The 23,600-nt window shown below is 40.8% G+C and overlaps 3 protein-coding genes across 4 annotated transcripts in view; 2 read left to right on the top strand and 1 right to left on the bottom strand.

Moving 5' to 3' along the window:
- The first annotated feature begins 5,683 nt into the window (after positions 1 to 5,683).
- LOC139947268 (large ribosomal subunit protein bL19m-like) lies at positions 5,684 to 10,738 on the top strand. The gene is made up of 5 exons (XM_071945157.1): positions 5,684 to 5,809; positions 6,667 to 6,912; positions 7,468 to 7,602; positions 8,861 to 9,048; positions 9,685 to 10,738. The coding sequence occupies exons 1-5, from the start codon at positions 5,695 to 5,697 to the stop codon at positions 9,916 to 9,918; spliced, it is 918 nt and encodes a 305-aa protein (XP_071801258.1). The 5' UTR covers positions 5,684 to 5,694; the 3' UTR covers positions 9,919 to 10,738.
- Positions 10,739 to 11,875: 1,137 nt separating this feature from the next.
- Positions 11,876 to 16,434, bottom strand: LOC139947270 (cystatin-A2-like). Its single transcript, XM_071945158.1, has 4 exons — positions 16,161 to 16,434; positions 13,974 to 14,079; positions 12,997 to 13,098; positions 11,876 to 12,359 (listed from the first exon to the last, which is right to left on the bottom strand). Exons 1-4 carry the CDS (start codon positions 16,304 to 16,306, stop codon positions 12,240 to 12,242), a joined length of 474 nt encoding a protein of 157 aa, XP_071801259.1. The 5' UTR covers positions 16,307 to 16,434; the 3' UTR covers positions 11,876 to 12,239.
- Positions 16,435 to 17,527: 1,093 nt separating this feature from the next.
- The window catches only part of LOC139946958 (serine/threonine-protein kinase 40-like), a 38,532-nt gene continuing 32,459 nt past the window's right edge, over positions 17,528 to 23,600 (top strand). For both annotated transcript variants that reach the window (XR_011787300.1, XM_071944748.1), the window contains exons 1-2: positions 17,528 to 17,674; positions 22,019 to 22,913. Coding sequence is in view for 1 of the 2 variants with exons in the window: in XM_071944748.1 (XP_071800849.1) it covers positions 22,188 to 22,913 (726 nt within the window). In the remaining variant the exon portion in view is untranslated. The remainder of the gene's footprint in view (positions 17,675 to 22,018; positions 22,914 to 23,600) is intronic.

Here is a 23,600-nt window from a genome sequence, read left to right as displayed (position 1 = left end):
TCCCAGAATAAGGTTACCAGATCAAATACAATTTTACAAGTGACATTTGTGACAGTTAACCTCTTTTCATTTTCACTTAAAGCCATTCGACACTTTTGGTACAGAAAAAACAAAAAAATCAAAAATTTACAAGTAACTTACAGGGTTTACAGAAAGTAATGGTGAAAGAATTCTCTTGAAATATTAGTCCATGAAATGCTTTACTTTTTGAGAGAAAACATTAAAACAATATAAATTCTCGATATCGAGAATTACGGATTTATTTTAAACACATGTCATGACATGGCGAAACGTGCAGAAACAAGGGTGGGTTTTCCCGTTATTTTCTCCCCACTCCGATGACCGATTGAGCCTAAATTTTCACAGGTTTGTTATTTTATATAGAAGTTGTGATACACGAAGTGTGGGCCTTGGACAATACTGTTTACCGAAAGTGTCCAATGGCTTTAAACAAATTCTTTATCGATAACTTGTGCTTAGGCAACACAATGAAACTGGGCCCAGTTCATAATTAACACTTTATGCGTTTTCAATGCAGTAGTTTTCTGGTCATTCAAACTCTCGGAATATTTGTCTTGTTTGTTCGTTTAAATTTTCTTCCTTTTCCATTGATAAAACTATGAAGTAGTCTGGGCCTTTTTTGGCATGCCTAGAATCAGTATTCAAACGTGTTAAAGCATGCAGAGAACATGACACTGATGGTTGTCTGATGATGAAGCTCTAGTAATCTGTTTTGGGGGAATTTGTTTAAAGACTGCTAGACATATTTTTGGAATTTTAGCCCCATTAAAGAGCCCATTCACGTAATTTAAAGACTAAAAAAAAGGATTGGGAACACGTAAAACTCACATTCTATTACAAGAGTTATTCACTTAAAGGAACACGTTGCCTTGGATCGGTCGAGTTGGTCTTCGAAAAGCGTTTGAAACCGTTTGTTATAAAATGCATATGGTTAGAAAGATGTTTTAAAAGTAGAATACAATGATCCACACACATTTGCCTCGAAATTGCGTGGTTTTCCTTTTACTTTGCGAACTAACACGGTCGGCCATTTATGGGAGTCCAAAATTTAACTCCCATAAATGGCCGACCGTGTTTGTCGACGAGGTAAAAGGAAAACCATGCAATTTCGCGTGCTACTTGTGTGGATCATTATATTCTACTTTTATAACATCTTTCTAACATGCATTTTATAACAAACGATTACAAACGCTTTTCAAAGACCAACTCGACCGATCCAAGGCAACGTGTTCCTTTAATGTTGACTGTCTTCTAGGAAATAAAAATCTCTCTGACTCATACCAAAGTTGTGAATCTCCCAAACTATTGCCATTTTTTTAGTATTTGGATGGACCACTGAAATACTCTCCAATATATTTAAATTTTTTATTTTCTAAACCAAACACCTTTTTTTGAAGTCTGTTGATTTTGATTTGTTTTACAAAAACACTATTTTAGTTGTTCTTACTTAAAGGCACTGTACACGTTTGGTAAATTGTCAAAGACCAGTCTTCTCACTTGGTGTATCCCATTAGAAGCATAAAATAACAAGCCTGTAAAAATTTGGGCTCAATTGGTCATCCAAGTTGTTGTCCTTGTTGGACGAATTTGTGTGCTTTCAGATAGGAATAAAAGACAGTAGCTAGAAGTCTTTTGTTATTTTAGTGAGAAATTACCTCTTTCTCAAAAACCACATTACTTCAGAGGGAGTCGTTTCCGACAATGTTTTATACTATCAACATCTCTCCAATGCTCGTTACCAAGTCAGTTTTTAAGTTAATATTTGTTTTGAGTAATTACCAAGCATGTACCTTCCCTGACTCAGTCTATGTCCGAAACGACTACAACTACGGCTAGATCCGCCTGTCTTCAAGTGTTGAGGAATAGGCAGACGCACGATCTAGCCATAGCTGTAGCAGAAGTCGCCGTTTCGTACATGGCCATAATATCTTCTACAATTCATACTCTTTTTTTTCTCCATCTGTTTATGTTTGCTTATTTATTTTAACTGTTCAATTTAATTGATTTAATTGATTAGATACCGTCTTTTAGCCATTTAAGTATTTTTTTATTCATACACCGCTTTATCAGTTTATTTTTTAATCAGTATTACATTACAATCAAAATTACCAATACGACTGTTGTGTTTATTTCTCGTTCAGAAGATGTAAATTCAGAATAAGGTGCTGTTGGACTTTTAAATGAGCTCAGGGTTTCGCTCCCATGCATGCATATGCCAAAAAACATAATACAAATTGAAAAACAATTAATAATTTTTAATTTTTTTATTTTGTTTTTAATTAGATTTAACATGAAATGACCAAAAGTCGTAAAGTAAGACCTTTTTTAAAATGTTCGAGGTTGCAAAAGCTTTTAAATCTGAACAAACGTAAAGTAGAAAACATTCCAAGGAATGTTGGCCAAACTGAAATCTATAACTCCAGGGGTTCCAAAAAGGTGGACCTGTCAACATTTCTAGTTGGTTCATGTAAGCCACTGTTCTAGAATTGCTAAGGTCATGGGTTCGAATTCCACTCCAGTTATATGTCTTTGGTTTTTATCCACAGAACTCTTGAAAGTAGCCTAGTGAGTATACAGCAATAAGACACATCGGTGTACGAGTAAAACCAACATTATTGTTTAAAGGCAGTAGACACTATCGGTATATATTACTCAAAATAATTATTAGCATTAAACCTCACGTGGTAACGAGTAATGGGGAGAGGTTGATGGTAAGAGGCACTGTGAGAAACAGCTCCCTCTGAAGTAAGTAGTTTTCGAGAAAGAAGTAATTTTCCACGAAATTGATTTTGAGACCTCAAATTTAGAATTTGAGGGCTCGAAATCAAGCGTCTGACAGCACAGAACTTCATGTGACAAGGTTATTTTTCTGTCATTATTATCTCGCAACTTCGACGACTGATTGAGCTCAAATTTTCACAGGTTTGTTATTTTATGCGTATGTTGAGATACACAAAGTGAGAAGACTGGTCTTTGACAATTATTACCAATAGTGTCCAGTGTCTTTAACTCAGAACTGCTATTTGAAATCTAGCCTTATTCTTGCAGCATATCTTAGAAACTGTAATGTAAAGTGTTACCATTTCTTTCCTGTTTAGGCATTTTCTAGTGATTAGGAAAACAAGATTATGTCCTTGAATAGACTCTTTAGAAGTAGGAATGTCCATATATTAATACTTCAGTAAAGATGTTTATTTTACTAATTTTAATATATAGGTCAAAAATGGAGAACAAACTCACAAATGTTCACTGCGTTTCACCGCTATTACAACATTAGTGGCTTGATTTACAACCAGCCCATAGAGCTATATAATATAGCTCTATGAACCAGCCGTCGATTTCACAAAGAGTTAGGACTCGTCTTATCTCGAGTTAGGACGAGTTACTCTTCCTAACTTAGGATTAATCTTAAGGTCTGCATGCTACATTGCAGGGTTGGGACTCGTCCTAAGTTCTAAGATTAGTCTTAAGTTAGGAAGAGTTTTGTGAAATCAACGGCAGCCTCATGATAATTATAAACTCGGAGAAAAAACAGCTGTGATTTGCCAGTCTGATGAAGCCACTAGTGTAGGTGGTGATCTTAACTGACGTGTGAATATTTTGTTCTCCATTTTTCACCCATACATTGGAATTGGTAAAATGAACATCTTTACTGAAGATTACATGTCTCATGGGGGATTTGTTTGTGTTTGTAAAAACAATTTCTTTGGATTATAAGACATAGGGTGGATTTCACAAAGAGTTAAATGACTAGTCTTATCTCGAGTTAGGACGAGTTACTCGCTAGCGTTAAGTTTTTAATATCTCCTAGGACTGTTCCTAAGTTAAGACTAGTCCCAACTCTTTGTGAAATTGACCCCTTCAACCCCCTGTCATGCCTGTGGGTCCAATAATAATTAAAACTTAAAGCATGTGTACAATATCTAAGATCCCTTTGTTTTTATGGATGTAGTTTTGGATGCATTCTTACCAAGCTAGGAGGGTATTTGTTTTGGATCGAATAGAACCATTGTTACACTTTATTTCATAAAATAACATACGGGGCGTTTGTATTATACAAGGTCTTACCATATACATAGGTCACCTTACATGTATTACTGTAATTTTGTGAAATAAAACACTGTACATTTACAGCCATTTGTATTTTGGTTGATTTGTTGGTTTAATTTTTAAATATATTGCCCAACTCGCGTGGCTGTCCATGGCCACGTCAAGAGGGCTACATAATAACTGATTTGGGCTATCGGCCCAAATTAACTGTCACCGGGGACACATTGCCAACAACTCTTGGGCTCTGAAACAGGGCTAGCGCTACCTCCTTCATAGTCTGTAAGGATTTAGGCATGGGTATCGTCTACATGAGGCTCACGGGGAGCCTTGGGCTCACGGGGAGCCTTTTAGGCCCTCGGGGAGCCTTAGGCCCACGGGGAGCCTTTTAGGCTCACGGGGAGCCTTTTAGGCCCACGGGGGAGCCTTTTAAGCTCACGGGGAGCCTTTTAGGCCCACGGGTAGCCTTAGGCCCACGGGGGAGCCTTATAGGCTCACGGGGAGCCTTTTAGGCCCACGGGTAGCAATTTACATGTAGGCCCACGGGGAGCCTTTTTAAGCTCACGGGGAGCCTTTTAGGCCCACGGGGAGCCTTTTAAGCCCACGGGGAGCCTTTTAGGCTCACGGGGAGCCTGTTAAGCTCACAGGGAGCCTTTTAGGCCCACGGGGAGCCTTTTATGCCCACGGGGAGCCTTTTAAGCTCACGGGGAGCCTTTTAGGCCCACGGGGAGCTTTTTAAGCTCACGGGGAGCCTTTTAGGCCCACGGGGAGCCTGTTAAGCTCACAGGGAGCCTTTTAGGCCCACGGGGAGCCTTTTAGGCCCACGGGGAGCCTTTTAAGCTCATGGGTAGCCTTAGGCCCACGGAAGGGCCTTTTAAGCCCACGGGGAGCCTTTTAGGCTCACGGGGAGCCTTATAGGCCCACGGGGAGCCTTTTAGGCCCACGGGTAGCCTTAGGCCCACGGGGAGCCTTTTAGGCTTACGGGGAGCCTTTTAGGCCCACGGGGAGCCTTTTAGGCTTACGGGGAGCCTTTTAGGCTCACGGGGAGCCTTAGGCCCACGGGGAGCCTTTTAGGCCCACGGGGAGCCTTTTAGGCTTACGGGAAGCCTTTTAGGCTCACGGGGAGCCTTAGGCCCACGGGGAGCCTTTTAGGCCCACGGGGAGCCTTTTAGGCCCACGGGGAGCCTTTTAGGCTCACGGGTAGCCTTAGGCTCACGGGGAGCCTTCTAGGCTCACGAGGAGCCTTTTAGGCCCACGGGGAGCCTTAGTTTCTTCAAGTAGGTATTCACCCACACGAGCCTAGCATATTATAAGCGCAGACATTTTGGTACCTTCAGGGATTACCAAAGGTCATTTTAACACTAGTCCTTTAAAATTTTGTCACAATTGGTTTGGACCTATGTCAGAAATTTATCCATTTATCCATTTTAACTAATGGTAAAAATACTTTTTTTCTTCTCTTTCTTGGCTGTGTCAAAAATGGTTCGGTGCAATTTTGGTTGGCAATTGGATCCTCCTCCCTGTAAACACTGTTTTAAAGATTTGACTATATTTAGCTTGGGTTATGAAAATACAGTGTTACAAAAGCAAACAGCAGAGGGCGCTATACAAAACCCCAAATCCATCATGGCGGCCACGACGTCTGCATGTGTTCTGGTGCGAACTTCGTGTTTATTGCGGGCTGGATCGAGTTTAAGATTGGCCGGTAGAGCTGGTTCTCTTCATAAACATGTCTCGGTTGGTAAGTGGAAGATTACATATGTGTTGTTGTCCTTTTTGTAAGTAATTCGTTGGTGGAAACTCGTCTTTTAAATACTCAGCCGGCTGCGTGTTTGTTGTCGGGTAAAAATGTACGGGGGCGGGGGGTAGGGCGGGGGGGGGGGGGGGTAGGGCGGGGGGGGGGTAGGGCGGGGGGGGGGGGGGTAGCACATTGTTTTGTGGCCAAACTGAATTCTCGATTGGCCACAACAACAGTGGGGGCTAGGGTGCTCAAAGAGGTGCACATAATGTTTGGTTGGTTAGGGCCACCTTCATGGTTAGGGGGCTCTTCTGTTTCTGTAGTGAAGTTCTGGCCAAGTTTAAATTTTTCTTAAAAAGGGAAAACAAGCCTGTCCTGCATGCTGTCAGGGTCAGCATGGTCAGCAGTGTCATCGTCAGGTCAGAGGGGGAGGGAGGGGGAGCACCCCTAAAACGTTTAATAAACAACAGCATGCAGAAATAACACATTTCTACTACTATTATTAGTATTTTTTTACAGAGTTGTGTTGTACACACATCAATCATTCAATGTATGGGTAAAACAAAAATAAATATCGTTGCAGTACCCACTGCTAGTACTAAAACATACGATTCTAACTGCCTCTAGCTACCAGGCAATCTCGGTGGTCTAGTTGGTGTGACACTGCTCTAGAATTGCAAAATTCTTACGTTCAAAAATCCCACCCGAGTAATATGCCTTTGACTTTTTTTCCACAGATCTCTGGAAAGTACTGAGTATACACAGTGCTAACACACATCAGTGTATATGTAAAACCAAAATGAATAATTTATTTCTTCTTCATGTAGGCCTGAACTAACTTTAAATTTTTATATCCACAGCAGGTGCTGGTAAACGCAATTTCGCCACATCGGTAGATGACATCACCATTGCAGAAACTACAGCCGATAAGAAGCACGAGTTTACACATGACGACGATGGCAGTGGGTACGGTGAGATAAGAGAGCGCTTTACAAGTCCAGAGTTATTGCCGCCGATGGGAACACGGTCAAAACTCCTAGATTACTTAGAGAGACAGGATTGCTACAAGAGAAGGAAAGTCATCGATATCCCTGAATTCTATGTTGGTAAGTTGACGATAACTTTTAAGTTCTTATATCACATGTTTACAAAAGAGCCATACAGCCTGGACTTTCTGCAGGCACGATTTGTACACAGCTTAAAGCTAATCCGTCTGGTAGACATAAAAATATGTCTTGTGTAATGATTTAAAGACCCTGAACACTACCGGTAATTGTCAAAGACTAGTCTTCTCAGTTGGTGTATCTCAACATGCATAAAATAGCAAACCTGTGAAAATTTGAGCTCAATTGGTCGTCGACGTTGCGAGACAATAATGAAAGAAAAAAACATCCTTGTCACACGCAGTTGTGTGCTTTTAGATTGTTGATTTCGAGACCTCAAATTCTAAATCTGAGGTCTCAAAATCAAATTCATGGAAAACGACTTCTTTCTCTTAAACTATGTCACTTCAGAGGGAGCGGTTTTTATACTGTCAACCTCTCCCCATTACCCATCACCAAGTAAGGTTTTATGTTAATAATTATTTCGAGTAATTACCAATAGTGTCCACTACCTTTAAAACTCTTTGTAAACTATTGTTAATTTGTGTGTTTTCTTAGGCAGCATAATGGCAGTGACAACAGCGGACAGATATGCAAAGGGTAAATCCAACCGATTTGTTGGTATTTGTACAAGAAGAGGTGGCTATGGGCTGGGAGCTACATTCATTCTTCGCAACGTCATTAACGATTTAGGTAAGTTCATGTTTGGATATTGGTTTCCCTCTTCTAGAGCCTGGATATTAGCTTGCCAAAGAGTAGCTTTAAAATAATAATAATAGTAATAATAACAAATTCTTTTATAGCGTATTTCACAATAACCGTATCAAATGCGCACTACATGTACATTAGTGCCCTGGTCATAGGGCCAATAACATCCCTTTAATGTTTCTCAGCTCCCTGTGGAGTATACAGCCCTGAGCTGCCTATAAGGCGCTTGTGGCTTTTTCACTAACACAATGTCAACCTCTACCCTCGCAGGTACCCATTTACCCCTGGGTGAAGAGAAGCAATTATAGTAAAGTATCTTGCTCAAGGACACAAGTGTCACATACGGGATTCGAACCCACACTCCGGTGACTGCACCAGAACTTGAATCCGATACTCTTAACCACTCGGCCATGACACTCTAATAATAATAATAACCGTATTTATAACGCGCCTTTTGCCAAAGGATACAAAGCGCCAGGTATTTTTACTGCAAGGAGTGGGGCGAATTTTGAAATATACATGTAAGACCTAATCCTTAAGCACCATGTAATGGTTTACAAGGTGCTGTGGCGCAATATGCTGCCAATCCAGCCAGGAACACCTGGGCAAACCCCTTCTCTTATCTACAAGTGCCCTGGGTTCTTTTACATGCAACACCTGTGACCAATGGCTTTACGTCCACTCCGAAGGACGAAGCAATGGTTAAGTGTCTTGCTTAAGGACACAACTGAGACTCGAACCCACACTCCGCTGATCAGAAACACCAGAGTTTGAAATCGGTGCTCTTAACGGCTCAGCCACGCGCTTCCACATTAATACTCTTGTTTCTTATCCACTTGAAGTTGGGAGGTTGTGCTTTCTGCTGTACCAGCCAGGTTCCTAGTGGATGATACCCTTGCCTTCATCCCTACGGACTGTGAAAGGGGTAACCCTGTCCGAGTCCCAGGTGCCCCTGGGTTGGGTTGAAAGCCCAAATCAGTTACAGTGTAGCTTGCACCTTGATGTGACTTTCTGGCCTTGTGATGTTGGGCGATATCTCAATACAAAAATTGTATAAAAACTTATCATTCGATGATGTGTTTATCTGCACACATTTTGTTGACAAACTTAGGGTGGACATTTATATGCACCTGTAATTTCCTCCAACCCTCATTTAAAACAAAAAATCAATCACAATTTAGAATTTGTTTTATTTTTTTTAATCATGTGCACCCATCTTTTTTACTTTCTTTATAATTCCCAGGAGTTGAAATTTGTTTTGAGTTATACAACCCACTCATCCAGAAGGTTGAGATGTTGAAGTTAGAGAAGAGGTTAGACAGCGACTTGAAATATCTACAGGATGCTCTGCCGGAATACAGCACCATCGATCCTAACATGGTGCCTATCAAACACCCCCCTGGCAAACCAGTACCCATCAATGATATCAAGGTAGGACACCAGACACTTGTCTTATAATGTATAGTCTAAAAATGTAGGTGTTGTGGCTGAGCGGTCAAGTGCACAGCACCGCACATGAGCTGTTGTGTTTCAGATCAGCCCCAGGTGCCCCTGATGACAGTTGATTGGGTTGACAGCCCAAATCAGGGGTTTCCGTTTTTTTTCAATAGCCCGTCGCGTGAGTCAACCAAAATTGTTGATCGCCCGCAGGTTTTTCACTAGCCCACATGTTTTGACCTGGCCTGGAATTTAATCTTCTAAAGGGCACTTCCATTGGAAAATCAAGTAATAAAGTCAATGGGAAATTTTTGAGGGACACCAAGGCAAAGACCAGGGGCAATGGAGGCCTAGAATTACATATTCTGGGCCTGCATATTTAATGTATAAAAAGTCCCATTCCAGTCCAAATTTAAGCTAAAAATGCCAATGATCTTAGCTGCATATTTTCTTGAAATTCTAGCCTTTTGCGTGGAATTCCAGGCCTCAGTTTAAGATTGTGTAGGCTTCGACATTTCAGGCTGCTTAATCACAAATTTGTAAGAAGAAAAAAAAATTAGACCATATTAGGAAGAATATCACTCTAGAAAATGATTGCAAATCCTGAATGCTTTCTTGGTCTCCCATCAGGTCAAACTGAAGCCGAGGCCGTGGTACAAACGCTGGGAGAGGGCGGAGCTACAGGGTGTAGATTTCTCCAACGTCAAAGAAGAACTCGTAGCACAAGGTAAAACATGGTGGCTACCAGACTACAAACGCATGGACCTCCTACAGCAGTGGAAACTGCCAGAGAATTTACGGACTGGGATCGAACGAGAGGTGGAAAAACTCGAGAGTGACATCAGTCAGGAGAGGCAGAAATGATGACACGATGGATCGATTCATTTGTGGAATTTTGAGTAACTATTAACATTGGGGAGCGCCTCAAAAGAAGGAATCATCCGAATGGTAGGACTGTTCTCATTTGATTGGATAAGAATCCCAGTTCGTGCACATAGGCTATTTCGTTGGAGTGCCAAATCAATCCACTGGAAAGTTTCAAATATTCTCATATTCACTGAAGTGTAAAATTGGCATTTTGTGTAGCTATTACCAGTGAGGCGACTCAAAAGTAAGAATGGTAGGAATGTTCTGATTGGATTGGATAAGTATCCAGCGCGTGCACAAGGGCTGTTCCTGTGGACTGCCGGTATGTTCCATTAGAAAGTTTCAAATACTGATGCGCGTGTTTACTTATGTAAGATAGAAAGTGTGGATGCTCTTGAAAGCCGGCCTCAGGTCGACCTTTGATTTTCGTGCGCCCGCAACAAACCATCGGTAAGGTGCAGACAAAATATGCTCAGGTCACAACAACTGAGAAATCGTGCGCTTGTGATTGGTTCCCGACAGTCGGGATCACGGCGTACAAGTTGAAATTGTTATACTCTTGCGCGTGTTATTTTTTTCCGAGCGGCGACTGTTTCAGATGGTCTTAAAATCATCGCAGTTACGCTCAGGTCATAAATAATAGGCGACTGAAAAGTTCCCGATGGTCTTGGCTCATGCGCAGTGTGATCCTGGAAAGTCAGTCACCGACTGTTTTTTGTAGACGCAAGGTCGACCTGAGGGCGGCTTAAAGATTGGAAAAGAACTTGGTATGTTTGCTGCCCTCTACCATCCTGAGCCACCTATGGTGAGGCATGAAACTTTGTTTGATTTCATGATAAAATAATTAAAAAAAACTAAGAACACAAACTGTCTCCTTTTTTGCAATTCTGTTTGTACAGTTACGAAGGAAAGTAACTAGACTCCCTATGCGGAGAGTTTGGGCCTTCTTTTTTAATCATTATGGGGATTCCTGCCCCCCTGCGTGGAGAATGTGGACAACGTAATGCATAGACTTGGTTCCAAGTCTTGGATGGTGGCTTTTTTTAGTCTTCCTGATAGCCGCTACAAACAGCGCTACAAACGGCGCCTTCTTGTGATCAACCTTCGTCATTTAGCCTACGAGCAGCGCGTTAGGGCATGTGATAGCTAATAATGCGGGGGGCTTTTTTCGTGGCTGAGATGCAGAGAATAACCACGATAGAAGACTTGAATCAAGTCTACGCAATAAAATGCATACATGTATAAATGTGACTATTCCACTGTATGTCAGGCCCACTCCACACAAACTCGCTCCACTATTTTTCTCAGCAGTCTGCATGTTTCATATTATTTCAAGTACTGAAGTAACACACCTTTACAGTTGATATGCACATAATACTTCTATTTTATATTTGGCTCACTTTTTCTACACAGTGACTGGACTGTGAGAAACTTTTTATTGAAAAACTGTTAGAAATAACATGTGAAACATTTGCTTATAAATTACAAGGAAAGTACAAAGTGTTTATGAAAAACTAGTTTATGTAATATTTCACAATACAAAAGTTCACGATTGGATCAATATACATTATGCTTACTTTGACCTCTTTTTGTGAATAGAAGCTGTGTCGGATTTTGCAGCCACTTTGTGGCTGGTAGGTGCATTATTTTACAAGCCGCTTGTGGCAGCTACGGTCTCTCATGGTTTAAACATCAAAAAATGTTGTCATTCAAGAGATGCTATATGCCAATGCGAGTTAGATTTGAATAATGTCTGGTACAATGACTTGCTTAGTACCACTTACATTTGAATTCTTTAGACTATAGAGACAGTTGCTATGTCAAATGGTTTCGGGAAAGCTTTTGTATAGATGGATTGCAAAACGCGTCAATGACCGCCATCTTTGATGTATTAACAAGGGAAAAGTGCACACGCAGCGCGTACACCCTGTGTACTTGAACTTGTCCCTTGTTAACACATCAAAGATGGCGGTCGATGACGCGTATTGCAATCCATCTATAGCAACCTCCAGATGAGCAGACCCTGGTACCATTGTGCCATACACATCCATTCAGAATTGTGTATGTGTGTTCAACGTCTCTTACGTAACTACGCAAAAGCTTGCCCCTAATCATGTGACATAGCAACTGTCTCGTTAGTCTGAGGAATTCAAATTTAAGTGGTAACTTGTGATGAAGCACGTCATTTTACCAGCGGATATTATTCAAATATAACAAGCAAATGGCTTATTTGATGTTTGATTTGGTGAGGGATTATTGTTGAAAGACAAGTTCTTAGAGTGATGCAGGTGATCGCTGGATTCTGCTAGACCCAGGCTTCAAAAGTAGGTCAACTCATCATCTTTAGTCTTGTCATCCTGACAGCTTGCAAACGTTACTTCACCACTAAATGTCCTGTGAAGGCGTACATGGACGAACTTATTGCCTCCAACATCAACCTGTTAATTAGATTAACGCAACATTAATATTATCAAAGCTTTATTAATCAATCAATCATTCAATCAATCAATCAGTCAATCAATCAATCAAACAATACTTCATTTCCACTCAATCAAATAGTACATAGTTCACAGATTAGAAGGTAACTATAAGTGGTAGGGGTCTCCAAAAAGCAAAGCTTGTTGAGTAAAGACCCCCATGTGCATAGCTTAGAGATATTCATTGTAAGTTAGAATTTTAGTTTGTATATTACACACCAAATGAAGAAAAACAAGATACACAAACAAGGAGTAGGACAATACGACATAGATGTAGGCCTACTGCACATCAGTAAAGTATTGGTCAAGAAGATCAACCGGCAGAGGGAGTGTAGCAAATAATATTGGACAAAGATGTAGGCCTTCACAGCACTCCTGTAAAGTATTGGTCAAGAATATCAATCAGCAGAGGGAATGTAGCAAATAATATCAGACAAGGATGTAGGCCTTTACAGCACTCCAGTAAAGTGTTCGTCAAGAAGATCAATTGGCAGAGGGAATGTAGCAAATAATTACAAAACTAATGTGTATTAATAGTTAAAAGAATGTGACATCATATTGCAAGGGGTCAATAGAGGAATCTGAATACGCATATTACCTTTACAAAATAGTTGGTTCCATTAACAAGTTGAGTTCTGTACACAGTGGCTGTGTAGGTGCCAAGAGTTCTCCCAACTGCTTCCTCTACCTTGAGTTTTACCTGTATCGTAATTCAATACAAGAACAAAAATTAAATGATTTTTCTACAAAACACATCCAATACTCGCGTAATTTTGTTTACGTTTCGACTAGTATCACTAGTCATCCTCAGAACGAGGCACTACCAGTCGGTTGGTGGCGCTGTTGCCTGCTACGGCCACTGGATGGTGGTTTGGCTGATTGTGTCCTCCCCTGGGGTGGAATTTGGGGTATGAGGGGGTCCCATTATGTGTGAGAGTTCGTACCCTCCCTCGTCAAGAAAGTTTATGGATAAGGAGACAACGATCAACTCTCGAGGGAGGGTCTGAACTCTCACACATTATGGGACCCCATCCAGTGGCCGTAGCAGGAAACCGCACCACCAACCGACTGGTGGTGCCTCGTTCTGAGGATGACTAGTCACTAGTAGAAACGTAAACAAAAATTACGTGGGAATTGGCTGTGTTTTGTAATAAGTTGATATTTTACCAGCCTGATGAACTTCTTTCATGATAAGAACAAAAATGTCATGAACAGACTGGTACAACTTCAGTTGGGTCATTTCAGTTGGTTACTGATCTTCATGTATGTTCTGACACCCAATAACACATTGTGATACACACTAGGGTTTGGGTTATTATGTGAGGTTAGGGTCAGGATAAGGGTTAGGAAAATGCTTTGGGTGTCAGAACTTGGGTGTGTAACCTGTCAGTTTTTTAAAATACAGGATTAGAAATAACGCTTTTAATCCTCCAGAGAAATAGTATGAATTTCAATCTGAAATACTGTCAGAGTCAAAGAAAAGCAATAAGCATAGTTTTCAAGATTTCAGGACACAACAGAAAAATATTATTGTTTGGAAGGCAACTTAACTCGGCATCACACTTATTTCATTACCTCATCAATGTAGCCCTGTACTTCTTCAGTAGCTGGATTAATATCACCCAATCCTCCAACCATTGTCCCCTGACTAGCCATATTATGCCTTGTGTTTCCAAACTCACTATAAAGGATATAATCAGAAATAAACTGTCATGCCTATGCACCAAAATTGGGCAGGTTTCTGAATTAGTGAGATATATACGAACCGACATATGAAGCCCAATTATGTGCCACAACCATGCACAATACAATGGCATGGATGTGTGGCTTCATACGGGTGAAGCCACAACAATAATGCACACTTATGCCGTGTACCACGGGTGACTGGATTCGCGGGGGAGGGGGGTGAGGGTTTGGGGTAGGGATAGGATTAGAATGCAGGGTTAGGGGTAGGGTGGGGTAGGGGGATGGGGTAGGGTTAGGGGAGGGTTAGGGGTAGGATTGACAATTGTGGGTTGGGAAAGGTTGGGGTTGGGTTAGGGTAAAAAACATTCCCCCTCCCCCTTTCACCTTGGATGAACCCAACCACGAGAGCACGGAATTGGGCACACGTCGTGATGCATATATGCCTCGAATTAATAGTGGAACAACATTAAAGTGAAGAAAACCAAATCTTTAAGGGGACACATTGCGTTGGGATCAGGTGCTAGCCTGTTGGGCTTTAAAAAGCATTTTTTATGAAATAAAATAATATGTTTGGCAGGCCTTTATGCTACGTTTTTGAAAGGGCAAGGACACCAAGGTATTTTCTCCTTGGTAATGGGCACTCTTATGAGAAAATTGTTAATTTCTACTGTTAACTGATGGGCACTATCGCCTCCGTTACCTCTGTGCTTTATCAGGCCTGGAAAGATGTTATATCATGTTATAAAACTAGCCATTCCAGCCAACACAGCGACTATAAGAAGATCGATGTCATAAAAGAGAGTCATAGCACATCAGCCCAACAAGGTGGGCTAACTTTACTGTGTAGCCCTGGTAGGAAACTGTACTTCTATAAAGTAGCCCCACCTAGACCCAGTAACTGGTTTGCTGTACTCCTTTTTTCTCAAAATGTTGTCATTATCGGTGGATAATGACAACATTTTGAGAGAAAAAAAACGAGTATAGCGCCTCAGCTGCTGGGTCTTAAAGCCCCATCAATAGTGCCAATATGCTGGTCTCCCTCTAGAAGGGGAGGGGGTCCAGCGTATTGGCACTATTGATGGGGCTATAGGTAGAAAAAGTAGCCCTGGTCTTGCTGGTAGGAGATATGTCAGTGCCACCATTGCGTTGTTCAACCTTAGTTGTGAAAACGTAACCCTCCCTCCCAATGGCCATCGCAACCAACCTCGGCTATGTATTTTATTGATCGGGTTGTAAAGTAATGTATGCACTGGACGAGTCAAACTGGCTAGGCTAGGACTGGTGTGGTACCATTGCTGGCCGATTTGGCACCAGCCTGGCAATTCATAATAATAATAATAATAATAATATTTAATAACCATATATAACGCGCCCTTTGCCCACGGATACAAAGCGCCAGGTACTGCAAGGAGTGGGACGAAGTTTGAGATATAAGACATCCTTAGCACCATTGGTTTACAAGGTGCTGTGGTGCAATATGCTGCCAATCCAGCCAGGAACACCAGGGCGAACCCCTTTCTCTTTACGATAAGTGCACTGGGTTCTTTTACATGTATTTCCACAACACATGGGACCAACCGCTTTACGTCCCATCCGAAGGACGAAGCAATGGGTAAGTGTCTTTCTTAAGAACACTTGTATTAGTAACTGTCATGGCTGGGGATTCGAACCCACACTCTGCTGATCAGAAACACCATCGATGAATTACGGAAAAAGACCAAGAGTGAGCAGAGCTAGGCTAGGCCTAGGCCTAGGCCTAGCTCTGGTAGGACATCAGTCAGTGCCACTGCACCAATGGAGGAGTCCAACCTGGGCTAGGCCTAGGGCCTAGGCCCTAGTTGAGTAAATACTACTCTAAAGTCTCTACACTACAGTCTAGTCTTAATCTTGGACATAGCCGATCTTAATCTTATTTCTACCGGCATGGCCATGGTCATGGATGATGGTTCAATCTTCCTCAATGGTTCAACCATTCAACCAGCTGTGAAATGAATATGACATTCATTGACAATAACATGATCATGATTTCGAGCAAAAATAGAATTTCTAGAAAAAGGAGCTGTCGAGTAACCTTACCTTTTGACACTGTGTGCTTTGCTTAGATCCTTGCTATGAATGCTCTGACAAAATGTTATCTGAAGTAGAAGTAGATTTATCAGGAATGCATTGTTGTAAAGTACGGCTTTGCTCATCGTATGATTGCTTATTTTTCTTGGATGCATGCGCAAACACGCAGTGCATTTATCCTCACATATGCGAGGCTGCACTTCACAGGAAGGAAGGAAGGAAGAATGTTTTACTACAAAAATACAACTGTAGCCTATAATTTAGTCACATGATGAACGTCAAGGAATCAGGTGACACACTTCCTTGTTTACATTCAAGGTTAAACATGCGTGCTACGTCAGAAGACACGCCCCCGTTCTGGCTAGATGATCAAGAGAGGGCGCTATCAGACAAAAATTTCTGCACACTTCTATTATTTTGTTTTTTGTCGGGTACCGAATTTTTTTTCGTGTTGGGGGGATAAAGAAACAAAAATTATCAGTTCATACAGATTATATCCGTCTTGATTGCAGCAGTATTTAAAGGAACACGTTGCCTTGGATCGGACGAGTTGGTCAAAAAAAAAAAAGCGTTTGTAACCGTTTTTTATAAAATGCATATGGTTGGAAAGATGTTTTAAAAGTAGAATACAATGATCCACACAAGTTTGCCTCGAAATTGCGTGGTTTTCCTTCTACTGTGTGAACTAACATGGTCGGCCATTTATGGGAGTCAAAATTTTGACCCCCATAAATGGCCGACGTGTTAGTCGACGAAGTAAAAGGAAAACCACGCTATTTCGAGGCATGTTTGTGTGGATCATTGTATTCTACTTTAACAACATCTTTCTACCCATATGCATTTTATAAAAAACGGTTACAAACGCTTTTCAAAGACCAACTCGACCGATCCAAGGCAACGTGTTCCTTTAATATTCAGACCATAAATCATACAGACCCAAACAACGAGCGCACCCCGTTTTCACATCACAAAAAAACTTTGAAAAAAAAATGTAATCAATCAATGTTATTAATGACGTCATCACCGTTGCCGTGCTTCAAATTCAATACTATTTGTTTTTCCTATTACGAAATAGGTACCACAGCCATACTCTCTTTGAACAACTTGTGAATTGTGGATTTTCTGGGGGTGTAAAGGATTGTCTAGGGTGCCCAATCAAAATAAATGAACTTTGCTTGTTTTTCTTTCCATAATTATATGTCACAAATTTGGCCCAAGAAAAAAAAAGTTAAAGCATACTTCCGGGTTAGCATTAGACTAGCAACAGTCCACTGCTGTGTGGCGCCCTCTACATACAAATACATTGTACATGTACATGACGTGTACATGATTGGCTTGCGCGCTGATTTGTTGTGTAATATAAAAGCACACAGCACTGTAGTTCATTCATTGTCGTACACTCTGCAGAGTTTTCGAACCGTATGCGATCTTTAGCGAGGTAAAAATGCATTAATTTCCCAAGATGGCACGGCTGTGCTGTGTCATTTGAAGACATCTTCATTGTTTGCCGAGCATGGTCTAAGGTAGGAACTGTTTCATGTTGATTTGTTGCCAGCATGCATGTGTTTTAGGCCTCGTTTTTTCTATTTAGTTGCTAAGTTTTGTCGTTTGTCATTGTTTGAGTTGAGTTTGACGCATTGACGTGAAGATTGACGTGACGTGTGCTTCTATCTACAGCGCATGAATGATGCGTGCATGAAGTGACAAGGGAAGGCATTTAATCACTGCCACATAATCTGTATTGAGTGTTGTTCCTTAACCTAGAAAGGAGCTGTTCAATTATGTACCTAGGAAGGCCTTTAATAATTAAAAAATATGAATATAAACAAAAAGTTCCAGAATCCGGCTGAAAACTTTTCAATTATTAATTCAACTTTCAAGTTCAACATGACAAACAAAACAAGTATATTAGATAACTTTCCTTTCAGTATGGCGCCACCACTTTTTCACTCATTTTTACAAAAAGGAATTTCTCATTGAGGTAAAAAAGATAGCCTACTATATTATTTCATATCTAATGAAAAAGTTGTGGCGCCATACGAAAACTTGGAAAAGTTTCCGTATGGCGCCACCACTTTTTCATTCGAAATAAAATAATATAGTATCTAATTTACCTCATTGACATATCCCTTTTTGTAAAAATGAGTGAAAAAGTGGTGGCGCCATACGGAAAGTTATCCGAAAACTTTTCCACAGTATTTTTGCCAGTAATCTCAACATTAGCATTAGGGGTAGGGCCCAATTTAATCCGAGTGCTGCTTCACGTTAACCAAGTTTTTATACTTACCCTGTAGCATAAAAAGGCAAATTTGCTAATAAAAATTAAGCTGCAAACTGCAAAAAAACTTGTGTATTTCCCAGGTTAGCAGAAAAATTAGGCGGTCATATTGCGCGTTCACCATATTTTGGAGTTGTGATGCATTTTATTTCCATGCAGTAAGCACTGGAACTGGAAGGTTAGAATGCCTTTTCATGTGCTTATGTTATTGTTATGTTATAAATAGCAGCTATGAAATGGAAATCTCAAGTAAAGTAAACAGAAAATCGGCTGCTAAGCAGCTGTATAAAATTGGGCCCTGCTGCTGGGTAGATAATAATGGCAATAAAATCATAGTGGGCTTACTAATTTTGATGATTACATAAATTTAAAAATAATTTATGGATAAATTTAAAAATAATTTATGGAGTTGGAACAAGATTTGCCTCAGATTCTGCAAGTCAAATCTGAAACTGATAAAAACATGGACACGGACGGGTTGCTATTAATTCCCATAAATACGCAAAAGTGCAGTGAGTAAAGTTTTTTGGGACACAATTTCAGTATTCACTAGGCCTTTGCGAATAATTTGAATATCTGGTTAAAGGAACACGTTGCCTTGGATTGGACGAGTTGGTCTTTGAAAAGCGTTTGAAACCGTTTGTTATGAAATGCACATGGTTAGAAAGATGTTTTAAAAGTAGAATATAATGATCCACACAAGTATCACTCGAAACTGCACGGTTTTCCTTTTACGTCGCGAACTATCACGGTCGGCCATTTATGGGAGTCAAAATTTTGACTCCCATAAATGGCCGACCGTGTTAGTCGACAGGGTATAAAGAAAACCACGCAATTTCGAAGCATATTTGTGTAGATCATTGTATTCTACTTTTACAATATCGTTCTAACCATACACATTTTACAACAAACGGTTACAGAACGATTTTCAAATACCAACTCGACCGATCCAAGGCAACGTGTTCCTTTAATGGCGAACAGTTTTTCCTAACCGTCACCGCGAATCCGGTTTTTGACCTAACCGGATATTCGCAAGGGGCGCTGGTACCTTTTAATAAACCGGATAGTCCTCTAATTACCAATACAAGATGGTGACGCTTGGCACAAGCATGACAAGCTAAAAACATGCCCTCAAAGCTGAAACAATACCAAATTTTTTTCACGCTAGGCAAATGCTCCTTTAGGTTTGTCATGTCTTTCAGGTACCTTCTTCGCCTTCCCACTAGCTGGAAAAATTACTGGGATGGTGTCATAATTTAGAAAAGATCTTTTTCTCTTCATGTCAAAATGTGTGGTGTATTCCGGATTCTCGAAACACAACGGCTCGAAGTGTTTGCTGCACAGCGCTGGAAAATACGTTGGACCGGACCACTTTGCAAACTGACCCCATCTTTAGTTGTTTTGCTGCATCCAGCAGCAATACTCCCGGTCGACATTGCCGGAAAAATGCAAGAAATTTTGTTTTCTCAAAACGTACAAACTCACGACTAGGACTTTCACGTACTTGCACGTCTGTGTGTTCGATGTTCGATCGAGGCAAAGTCTGCCTCGATTGACGTCACAAAAGGGGTAGGCGGAGTCACCCCCAAACAACTTTATAAGTTTTTTAAACAATATAAATCGTTACAAAAATTGCTCAAAAAATAATTTTATTGTTCACAAACTTACTCTAATGTTTGAAGAAAAAAATTGTATTTCCAGGTGACTTTAAATTAGATCCGGTTATTTTTATGAATGAACTGAGTGACACTGTCTAAAACTAATATCTATCCGCCCATACTTCACCCGGTTTCCTGACACAGGGTCACAGTCATTCACAAACGAACGACCACAAACGAACAGTGCCCTTTAGTGGCAAAAAAAAAAAAAACCTCTAGCACCCTCTAGCGGTTGTGGCGCTCACTTTTAAGCACAAAAGTACTGTGGAAAAAATATTTGAAAATCCAGTTTATTTTTGATCGTTGGCCGAATACCAAATTTCACTATTTGCCCAGCACTAGTAATCACTTCTGTAGCCTATAGTTTAAAATATTCAACAAGAAATGTTTCCTGTAGTCTAAAAAGGGTGTTGTCCATTCAAGCTGTGCTCACCTCCTGTCTGTGAAATTGTGTAAATCGTTGAGAAAGAGTAAAAAGACACTTGTTTCACTAAAAAGTTCAATAGGCGTCAGTTTTTCTATGAATTTGTGCTGTCAGCTGCCCAGAATGGCGGTGCGACCAGCAGTACTTTAGACTATTCATGTATTTATTATTATATTAAGCCTTCTCACGTCACATTTATGTACAAAATGCCAACAAAAGATGACGCCTGACAACAAACTTTGAACAACCCTAACATTAACAACAACAATTTTATTTTAAGAACATAAAAAACCACATCCAAATCCCCTTTCAGGCCTGTATGCTTTGTATTTGAAAGGGCAAGGCGTCAATGCACACATTTTTCTCCTTTGCATGTGATGAAGGCAATCACCATTGTTGCCTCCATGAAGTATCGGGCCTTCCTTCAATGTGTTTAAAGCCTGATTTGTATTACAAAAGACATTGGACACTGTTAGTAATTGGCAAAGACTAGTCTTCACAGTGTATCTCAACTATGCATAAAATTACAAACATGTGAAAATTTGAGCTCAATTGGTCGTCGAAGTTGCGAGATATTAATGACAGAAAAAAACACCCTTGTCACACGAAATTGTGTGCTTTCAGATGCTTGATTTCGAGACCTCAAATTCTAAATTTGAGGTCTCGAAGTCAAAATTTGTGGAAAAATTACTTCTTTCTCGAAAACTACGTCACTTCAGAGGGAGCTGTTTCTCACAATGTTTTATACTATCAACCTCTCAACATTACTTGTAATCAAGAAAGGTTTTATGATAATAATTATTTTGAGTAATTACCATTAGTGTCCACTACCTTTAAACATAAACAGTTTAACAAAAGCAGCCAAGTGGAAATGAATAGAGAGTGAGTCAGAGAGCTCACATAAAAGGCTAAGGATGAATAAAGAATAATGAGATGCAAGGGGGGGTTGGAGGGAAATGGCTGGTTTGACCATGGTTTGACCACAAGAAGTCCGAAACACAAGGACAAAATCAAAGGTCGGAAAAGGGAGGACGAGTGTAATTAGTGAAGTAGGCACACTAAAAACGAAAAAGGATAATTCAGGCCTGGGATTTTATAATTTATCATTGAAAGGGCAAGGCCATTTTTAATTTGCAAAGGGAACTTACTGGGCATTTTCTTCTTGTTTAAGGGCACCCTAAGATAAGGAAATTGTAAATTTCTACTGTGTTCAAGAGTACCAAGGCATTTTTGAGCTAAGTACATGAAGTAAAACAATGTCACGGAAATTTGTTTTTTGTAAGCTAAAATGTCTTATTGAGATGAAATTTATTTTTGTGACTTGTTTTACTGATTTCTCAAAAACTACAGCAACTCAGCAAGTAATATTAAGGGAAACTTTCTACATGTACCATCAGTATCTTCAAACTGTGCGAGTTCAATGCCAATCTGTGGACATTGTGTTTTGTGTCCTACAAAAAGTTCCCAGACCCTTTAACAGTGACATATTTTTTTGGTATACTTGCAGAATGCTCCATGATAACAATGTTGTGTCAGCACCAAACTCGTCTTGTGACATCAGAATCTCAGTGAAAGAAAGTGTCAGTGATCATCATGATGGGAGCTTAAATTTTTGAAAAGAGTAGATATCGTTTTTTATTTTTGAAAGAATTTTTTTTTCTGAGAGACATTCCAAAATGAAGCGAAAAGTAGCATCTGCGCGGCAACCCCAGGATCATCGACGATCACGTGGCGGGAGCAGCAGCAGTAGTCAGGTCCCACATGACCGCCCAACACTACATCCTTCATCGAGATCCCGGGAAAGAGACAGGGAACTACCCACTCTCGTCGCTTCTCTTTCATCATCATCAGAATCGTCAGAGTCAGGTTTCTCTGAGCTCAGCCCATCTTCGTTTCCGCAAGACAGGCCTCTGTACATACGTCAGCAGCAGAATGGCACGTCTAGCTTTGCCAGCGTGCCCTCGGTGTCGCCGAGCATCCCAACAGTACCTCAGTTTATCGATTCAAGTACAACTAGTTCCTCGTCACATTCCCCGTTAACAGCCCAACTCGGTGCTGCTATATCCAGAACACTCTCCCAATCTTCATCTCAGGAATCTCTAATAGCCCCATCCCTTCAGTTGTCAAGAATTCAAGAAGCACCTCAAGCATCGGTAGAGCCCAGTCATGCTTCTTTTCAGCATTCGGTGCAGGCGGTCGCGTCAACGCTACTACAACCTTCGGAGTTATCAACAACGTCCATCGGTAACATAAGCTCCCAGCATGTGAGCCACAGTCAAACGTTGACACTGAAGAGGGCGGGGCCGTACCTGCTGGGACCAAGATTAGGAACGTCCCCTGTGCGAAGCATTGTTCAGTGCCTGGCTCGAAGGGAAGGCTCAGACAATTTTTATTCAATGAAGGTAGGCCCTACATCCCCTAAGTGATGTTTGAAGCTTTGCATGTGGATAATAAGAATTAACTATAAATAATTATAACACACCTCTTGCTTGTTCTGTATTCTGGTTGGCTGAAACACGGTCACGTGGGATGAACTAATATATAGTCTAGTGATCGCGCGCGCGTGTTTGCGTGAACTAGTTCCCGAGCGGGCACTAGTCTTTGAAAATAGTGCCTGGTTACAGCGCCCTCTCTTGACTTGAATCGTGAACAGCAACTACAAAACTTCCTTTCTTTTCCAGATTTCTGTTCTTATTTCACATTTAAGACTGAGCTATGTTATAAAACACATTTTGACTGGCATAATTCGGTAACTAGTGTACGCCTATCCCCCCTCGGGCCTTTGAGTGACCAGAAGAGGGGCCTATTTCCCTCGGCCTTCAGCCTCGGGAAATAGGTCCCTCTTCTGGTCACTCGAAGTCCCTCGGGGGGGAATAGACGTACATGTACACTAGTTACCTCATTGTCAGTCAATATGTGTATTTAAATAGTAAAGTTGTGTGTACTGTAATTATATTTCTTTTGAGGGAATGTTTGCTCTGATAAGAGGCGGTTTGGTCTTGACATTTCGGACAGTATCGGACAGTGCTCATCTTCAGGAGAGAAAAACGAAGGAAAAAAAAAAAAAAAAAGAGCAGAGTTAACTGTTT

This window comes from Asterias amurensis, chromosome 14 (genome assembly GCF_032118995.1).
Source record: "Asterias amurensis chromosome 14, ASM3211899v1".
Taxonomy (NCBI): Eukaryota; Metazoa; Echinodermata; class Asteroidea; order Forcipulatida; family Asteriidae; genus Asterias; species Asterias amurensis.
The sequence above is the reverse complement of the archived record's forward strand: the minus strand, read 5'-3'. Positions and strand labels throughout refer to the sequence as shown.